The sequence below is a fragment of the Rhineura floridana genome, chromosome 11, assembly GCF_030035675.1.
Source record: "Rhineura floridana isolate rRhiFlo1 chromosome 11, rRhiFlo1.hap2, whole genome shotgun sequence".
Lineage (NCBI taxonomy): Eukaryota > Metazoa > Chordata > Lepidosauria > Squamata > Rhineuridae > Rhineura > Rhineura floridana.
Genome location: NC_084490.1, coordinates 12,627,480 through 12,636,321, shown reverse-complemented (window position 1 = coordinate 12,636,321; position 8,842 = coordinate 12,627,480). Strand labels below are relative to the sequence as shown.

The 8,842-nt window shown below is 41.7% G+C and overlaps 1 protein-coding gene across 1 annotated transcript; it reads right to left on the bottom strand.

The window, feature by feature from the left end:
- Positions 1-794: 794 nt before the first annotated feature.
- LOC133367407 (olfactory receptor 11H6-like) lies at positions 795-1,757 on the bottom strand. Its single transcript, XM_061591509.1, has one exon. It carries the CDS (start codon positions 1,755-1,757, stop codon positions 795-797), a length of 963 nt encoding a protein of 320 aa, XP_061447493.1.
- Positions 1,758-8,842: the final 7,085 nt, after the last annotated feature.

Genomic DNA, 8,842 nt, shown 5'->3' with positions numbered 1-8,842 from the left:
TCAGTACCACCAGTACCACCAGAGTGATTTTCTTGACTGAGTTTCTTCCACCATCCCCAAAATGTTTTGGTGTTGCACCTTTCCTTTCTCCCCAGCACCTCCCACCACTATTCATAGAGAAACAAAAAACAAAACAAAATGGAACCAAATATTTGAGCTTGGCTTCAGTTTTCAGAGAAGCAGCTAGGCTGAAAGGGATGTTGAAGAGAACAATCACTTTAATGCTAATATTAGTCAAGAGCAACAGCACTGACTGAGCTGGCTGCCTTAATTCAAGACACAGCACCACCTAGGGGTGGAATAGCACAACAGTTAAAACTCCCCATTGCACACCAAGGGGATTTTGTCTGCATCATATTCCACTTTAAAGATGTTAAGCCTTACATTATGAGGCTATAAAACTGAGGTGCAAACTTCCTTGTGCTGTCATATTGCACTTACATTGCCAACAAGTTCCTAACTCTCTCTTCCCTGTATTAATTTTGATTAGACAACTTGTTATAGTATTTTAATTGCATTATATGTATTTTAATTTATATTAATGTTTTTGTGATTTTTATTGTGTACAATTTTATTATGTACCTGCTCAATTTTATTGTAAGCTGCCCTGACTGCCCTATTATAGGGTAGAAGGGTGGGATATAAATATTTTAAATAAAATAAATAAATAAATAAAATAAATTGTTTGCCTCAATAAGAAAAAGCACACTAGAGAGGGAAAGAATCTCCTCACAGTCTCTGCAAATATTGTCAGCTGTGTAGTTTGGTGATTTGCTTTTGGTTTCTTATCCTTTCTACATTGCCACCTTTCTCCTTGGCCATCTCTCCTTTCTCTTCAGCAACCTGCCCAGAGCCTCTTTCACCTGATCGTTCCTCAGACAGTAGATCAAGGGGTTGAGAAAAGGTGTAACGGCTGTGAAGAAGACTGTTATAATTTTAGCAGTCTCTGACTGACTTTGCCCACTTGGATTTACATACATCCCTGCAGCTGAGCCGTAGTACATTGTCACCACCATTAGGTGGAAAAATATGGTGGATAAGGCCTTCCTACGACTCCCTTGGCTAGAGGATTTCATCAGTGTGAGAATTACGGTGCCGTAGGAGAGCAGGACAAAGAATAAGTTACCTAAGATAACCAGAACATTCATGGCAAACTGGCATACCAAAGGAGCATTTCTGAGTGGGGGGCAGGCCAGAGATAGAAGGGGCCCAGGATCACACAAGAAGTGGTCAATGACATTGGGGCCACAGAAGGACAACTTGGAGATCAACGTCACCGGGGCAATGTACAACAGGAAGCCAGTGACCCAACAAGCAGCCACCAAGGCATAGCAGGAATTTGGAGACATAATTTGCGGGTAGCGTAGCGGTTGGCATATGGCCAAGTATCGATCCAAGGCCATGGCGGAGAGGAAGAAGGCTTCAGTGCTGCCAAGTGAGAAGAAAATGTAGAACTGGAGGAAACAGGTTTGGAAGGAGATGATGCCATAAGGGAACATCAGATCAAAGAGCATGCGAGGCACAGTGGTGGACACGTAGCACATCTCCAGCCAGGAGAAGTTGCTGAGTAGGATGTACATGGGCAGCCGGGCCAATTGGGCATCTACACGTACCAGCATGATAATGGTGATGTTTTCGGCCAAAGTGATCACGTAGAGTCCAGTGAAAAAGATAAGGAGCAGGAACCGCTTCTGCTGCCCAGCCCCCAAACCCAGCAGAATGAATTCCTCAACTGTGGTCTCATTGGCCAACTCCATCTGCAACCAGAAACAGAACTGTAAACAGACACTGTTGGGAAGTACTATCCACTTGTCTTAGGGGTGTGCATCGGCTCTGTGTGTGGGCAGAATAATATGGCAAATTGGGATGATTCTGGCCTTTTTGCCTTTACTGAGAGGGGCAAGTCAGTAACCCCCTTCACCAGATCATGGCCCCCCACAATGGCCCCTGTTACTCAGTTATAGCTCTATGTTTTCCTATGTCACCATTTCCCTCTAGATCCGTGCATGTTGCAAGAAGTGTGACTATTTAAAATGTTACCTGTGGAAACACTGAAGAATCCTGGCTTTTTTTATAAGAGCACAGCAGGAGAGGATTTTTTTTACAAAAAGAAAAACACTTAAGTTCCCCCCCCCAAAAAATAACCATTATTTAACTTCTTCTATAAAACCACACTAGAGCTCTTCGAAACCTCTTAGGCAGTGCTGTTGATAGTGTCACGAGAGCACAAAAAATGTTCAGAGAAAGGCTTTTTCCCCTACCTGTGGTGGACATGTGCCAAGGTGGCCAGATTTTGGGATTTGGTGTTCACAGAAATAGAAAAAAATACAAAACAGGTGGTTAATAAAACTCCAGAAATAGCTTTGTTAAATTTATCTTTGAATGAAAATCAGGCCTTTAAAGGTCAACAGTTAATTGATTTCTTATTGGTTGCAGCTTGGGTGCTAATTGCACAATTTTGGAAAGCTTCAAAAGGTATCAACCCTATATAATATAGCAAAGTATTTAAATTAGCATTAATAGAAGAAGTGACAGAAATTAAAAAGTGCATAAGGGAAAATATGTAAAAATACATTTATTGCAGAATGGTGGAGCTTCATCACATACATCTACAAGGCACATAATACAATAGGTTTCTCGGGGTCTTTCAAAACCTCTGGACTTCATAAATGTGGCCAAAAATATAGATTATTAGTTTGCATGCTCATATTCAGCTGGAGATACACTGGCTCAACATGCTCATTGTGGCTCAGCTGGGTCTCTGCCAGCTGAACTGAGCCTAACTTACGCTGCTGTAAACCCTGGAAAATGGGCATTCTGGGGGAACGGCAGAGGCTGGACCAATGAGGGGGGGACTTACATTGGATCCTAACTCCATTCAGCTCAGTCATGTCACCTGGAAATCTGGCTGAACAGGGTTTGGATCAGGTATACTTTATGCCACCACTCTCACAGAGCACAGCTATACACATTTACCTGGAAGTTAAGTTTCATTGAATGTAAATCGACTGACTTCTGATTACCCCTGATGAAATTTTTAAGTGGGAGATGGTAAACACCTCACTTAACTTCATGAGTTGTCTGAGGCATTTTTTAAGCGAAAGAGAAAACATTGGACACCTCGTAAACTGAAATGAGTGACAAATGTTCCAGTTCCTGAAAAATTCACTGTAATTCACTCCCTCCCCTGAAATTAAAGCATTTTTGCAGGAAACAAGTAATTCCATGAAAGTGGGGAGGTGATTTTTCAGACCACCTTAGTTAAAATCAGGGATGCAGTCCAAAGTTATGGAAACATCCCATGAAGCCTTTCTCCAGCCTCTCCTTCCCTCTCCCTCTAATTTTACAATAGTCTATGAAAATTCCTTGAAGAAGCCCTAGTCATCTTTTTCTGGAGAGTGACACCCTTTCACATCCATCCACTTCCCCAGATGGTAATAACTCCTATTTCCGTACCTCAGTCAGAGTCAGAATGTTCACCTGTCCAGGAAACAGCTTCCCAGAAGCGCTGTGATAGAATTGGTTGGGCAGGTGGTTGTTCTCTGTGTATTTAACTGGTGCTCATCTGCAGGGCTGGTAGAACAAAGAGCCACCAGGCGTCTCTGCGTGGAAAACTCAAATGACTTTCTAATGCAGTTTTAATCAGTGATGGAAATGAACCTTGGGAATATGTTTCTTGGGAACAATACCATTTGGTTCAGAAATACTTGTTTGAAGGAGGGATTCCACTTCTGCCAACATTTCTCAGAAGACGTTTTTTAGATAAATTGTCTCAGAATTTTCCTTCTTCCAAATAAGAGGTCTACTTTGCTAAATATTCTGGAAAATGTGTACATTTTGGGTGTGTGCAACAACCACCATTCCTCTCCCAACGATGCCTCACAAAATGTCACCCCAGCTGCTAATGCAGAATTTCTGCTGTTGATGGTACCACCAAATTGTGATGGCAGCAAAGTAACCTTTGGGAAAACAATAAAGAAACCATATTATTGCTGCTAATACTGGGCCCTAATGCTGAGGAACTGCTGGAGAATATCTCTTACCTCAAAGAATATTCGGCATCCCCACCTGCATTTTGTCACTGAGGAAGTGGGAGGAAAATGTCAGGAGGCTCCATCCTCTCAGCTCAAGGGTTTGCGTTTCCCAAAGAGCTGACTCATTCAATGTGATGTGAAGAATAGATGGTTTCGTCTCACTTCCATTTGAAGTGGAACGTCCATTTGAACGGAAAAATAGATGGTTTCACCTCACAGCACATGAGTGACAGTCTCTTAGGGATGGAGGAGGAATTTATTTTAAAGAGACAGAGAGAGTAATGGAAGCTGGCATAATTTATGGCAGTTTAAGTTGAACCAGATTGTGCCCTTACTGACTGTTCCAAGGTCACTCAGGGATCTTCATGGCTGAATGAGGATTTGGCCTGTATAAAAATACAACAGGGGGATTGATTCATTGATACAGATTATATGTCCAGTATAATATACATATTCTATGCCCAATTTTGCATATAATTAGTTAAGATTTTTTAAGGAAAAAAAGACAATGCCTGAGCAATCCAGATATGAGTGAACACTTAATAAAAGAGGGAATCTGATGCATGCTACACTCAATCACACTGGAACGGCTGAATTCCCTGTATAAGGGTGAAATCTAAACTGATGATCCATTGGGGTGAGAGAGTTAGGATCTGGCAGATCTCCAGCTCAGCTGGGCTATGCTGGTGCCACTTGCTCATCCTGGCTCAACTGGGGCTCAAGTGGCAGAGCTGTGATCAATGTAACATGCTGGTGTAAGCCCCTAAAATGGGTGTTCTGGGGGATTGGCGGGGGTGGGAGTGAGGTGGGAGGACTTATGCTGGATCCTCACTCTGTTCAGCTCGCTCACATGGCTTGGCAACCTGGCTGGACTTACCGCGGTGCAAGTCAAGTTCTATTTTAGATGCTTGTTTTCCCTCTGCCAGGTTTGGGTTGTTTCAGCTGACCGTATCCTCACACCTGAATGGGGTTTGGATCTGGTGTACTTTACGCTGGTTTAATTTTAGCTGACATATATTATGCCAGCTTCCATGACTCAGGATTGCTCCCTTAATGTACTTTATCCTAAAATGTGTATTTTAAACATATTTTGGCATGCTTTTTGAATGAAAACTTGTATTGTTAAAACTTGGAAAAGTTATGAAATTATAGGAAAAATTACATTTTTATCCACACATCAGTTCAGGAAGTGCAGATCAGGTCAGTTCATATGGGAGTTCAGAGACATCAAATTCCTCAGTCATCCCTAAATCCAGGCTCTTAAAAATTGTCATTTGGATCATAGTGACCTCAATTGATTTGGTCCTTTCTGCCTTGGATATCCCCAATATATTGCTTCTGTAATGCTGGCCAGCACAACTTGTGTCCCATTCAGCTGAACATAGCGCAGTCCTACAGAAATCCCCTGTGAAAAATAATAATTCAGTCCACACAGGTGCAAATTCACTATTGCAATAAATACATTGCAGATAGAGATGAGGTAGAAATGTGATTCTCCAACCAGTTCCCCAGTTCCTTCTTCATTTTGCTTGGCTGGAATGTGTCATCCTACTGTGATAATACCTCTTGATTGCTTGGCTGGATGGAGGATGGAGTGATTGCATGGCTAGAATGTAGCCTTTTGTACAATGGAAAGAGTCACATCTGATGCCCCTCCCACTTTGGCTTCTAGCCTCACCCACTTTTGCCTGTGGCAGCCATCCTCCCACCATTGGCATGCACCTCCCAGAAGCCTTGGAAAGGTCCCCCCATCCCAATAGACTAATCATTAGTCAACTTGCTATTTGACTGTGCCTTGGAAGGTGATGGGCTCTCCTTTGTTAAAGGTTTTTAAGCAGAGGCTGGATGGCTATGTATCAGGGATGATGTAGTACTGGGTTTCCTGAACTGGTAAGGGGTTAGACTAGGTGACCTTTAAGATCCCTTTCAACTCTATGATTCTGTGCCTCTCTGCAGCTTCTTCATTTGCTTCAACAATCTGCCTAGTGCCTCTTTCATCTGATTGTTCTTTAGACTGTAGATGAGGGGATTGAGAAAGGGACAATGGTGGCGATGCAGAGACTGCCTTGTTGACCTCCAGCTGGCATTCTTCACCTGGGTTAAATAACAGAGCCATAGAAAAGTGTCACGAAACACAACAAAAGAATTATATAACAATAATTACGAACTATTCCATAAAGATTTTGTAGCATTAACAGGTGAAAGGACAAATTTGAATTTATCCTTTATGGGTGGGATTTCTGCAATGAAGATGATGAAATCAAAAACGTAAACTTTTTGTTTCAGTCTATACCAATCAAGATAATGAACCATTAAAAAAAGTGTCAAAGTCTGATTATAACATTTATCTGGAGAAATAAGAGGGCCAGAATAAAAGCAATTGTTCTTCAGGATGGAAAAAAAAGGGAAGGGTTAAGATCTCATAGCATTGTAATGTACTATTATACAAACGGTTGAGGAAGGGTGGCCTTGGTCTTCCTCAGGAATAAATGGGAAAGGTCTGAATCCCACATAATCAATGCTTATATCACATTAACGATGCTTGAAGCAGCTTGCTGAAAGAGTAAAAGGGGAAGTAGATAAACTGCACAGAGAAGCAGTGTGTTCCCAGAAAGCAGAAGTGGTTGAGAAAGATTTGTAATATCTAAGAAACGTGTACTCAGAACCAGAGTCATCAGGATATAAAAGGGGAACTTGTTATGATTTATCATCTGTACCCACCCTATGTATGGAAACCCCACCTTATGTATAACCTTGCTTCCATAAATGGTAAAGTGAATGCTTGTATGCAACACCTATATAACTGTGTGTAACCATGCCTCAAGGAGAGAGACTTCTCTTCGTGCTCAGGAAACCAGCATTGGGCACTATCTCCTGATGTCCATCAGTCCTTTCTTTTTATTGTAATAAATATCTGTCCAGTGGACAGCTCTCCAAAATTCAGCGTGAAGAGTTTTTCTTCGACACGGTCTATGCAGATTGATGGATTGGATAAAGAACTGATATTCTCCAATTGCTTGTTTTGAGGAAGCTCTCATTAATACATCAGTGGATGCCGTGTTGTGGGACACTAATTATTTAAGCTCATTGGTAAGCAAAGACAATGTTTGGCAAAATAATCCCAACTAGAGAAATCTGATGTAAATTAAGTTACCCGTATTCCAACTGTGTTTGGGAGGAATTTGACTTGAGAGAGGTGAAGACACACTGGAACCGGCAGAATGGTGTGTTGTGTTTCTTCTCTTACATTGGCCTTTTTTCCTGGGCTGCTAGGTCAGGTGTCCAAGCTGAAAGAGGCTTAGAAGAGATGCAAGTCTCTCCTTGTCTCATCCTGCCCCTGTCCCACTCCTTTTTAGGGATATACAGTAGTGTAAATTACACCGGCTTAAGTTCTGTCCACTGAGCTGGAGTGAGAGACTTCTGCTACTGAAGCTCTGGCTCATTTGGGGTTAGGGACTTACACCAGGGCAGCCCTGGCTGAGCCTGTACACGCCAAGATTCTCCAAATCCAAACTCTGTCATTTTAGCGGGTCTTGGGTTTGGATTGCACTGTAAGTATTTAACATTCTAAGAATTTGGTATGTATTTAAAATCTACATTTGAAACTCTCTCTGTACCCACTGGTTCACAATTAAACAAAGAGATCACAAAATTCAAAGGATGAAAGATAAATGGTACTTAAATTTAAGGTTTAATTAATGGCAACAGTTTTCATTCCTACGAGGAAACTAAATACATTTGGATTAGATGGAAGTCCCCTCAGTTTGACTCTTTTTCAAGTTAGAGACGCCCGTTTCCATAACCGTTACACCAGGGCTACCAAGGTAATCAATACAGGATGATAAACATCTGATTTCAGGGATACTTAAGTTACTAGTGTAATATGAATGTGAAATGAGACAACTAAAGTGGTTTATGATACAAGACACAGAGGACATTATACAAATGCAAACATGGGAATTAAAAAAAACTATTTATTTTTAGAACAGATATCCCAAAACACGCAACAATCAAGTGTTAAAATCCACAGGAACGAAACACCATGTGTTGTATACAACTAAATTCTACTCAGAGAAAACCCATTGAAATGAATGGATCTAAGTTAGGCATGTCCATCAGTTTCAATGGGTTTACTCTGATTACAACATTGGCTATAATCCCATCTGTTTAGTTATAAAAGTTCTGTGTTCCATATATTACATCAGAAGGGCTGATGGAAAAAAAATAAAACAGGTTTTCACTGAGCTGGAATGTACCCTACCATAGAAAGGTTGAAGTGAGCAAGGTTGGCCTCACAGAGGGCACTGCAAGCAAGGCACCTCCATCAGATCTCAAGTCAAGGCTGTTTAATGTGGGGAAAGGCAGTGCTTTTTTCATAAAAAATGTGGTGCAGTTACTCATATCTTGACAGAGAGAGCGCGAGAGCACTGGGGAGAGGCATTCTCTCAGGTAGCTGTGTCCCAGGCCATTTAAGGTTTTGTAGGTCAAAACTAAAATCTTGAGTTGGGCTCAGTTGCTAACTGGCAGCGAGTGCAAATGTCTAAGGGTTGATGTTATATGGTTCCGATAGGACAAACATTTTGCACTAGCTGCAGCTTCCAAACCGTCTTCAAGGACTTTAGATCATTTGGTTGAGAAAGCCACAGGATAGCACAGCCTATGCCAATCTGGTGCCCTCCAGATGTTTTGGACTACAACTCACAGCATCCCTGAATATTGGCCATGCTGGCTTGGCCTGATGGGAGATGGAGTCCAAGAGATCTGAAGGGCACTACATTGAGCTAGACTAGGAAGATAGCATAACAAAG

Bases quoted from the DNA above. Each gene is read 5' to 3' on its own strand.
- LOC133367407 (XM_061591509.1), bottom strand. From the start codon at position 1,757: ATGGAGTTGGCCAATGAGACCACAGTTGAGGAATTCATTCTGCTGGGT.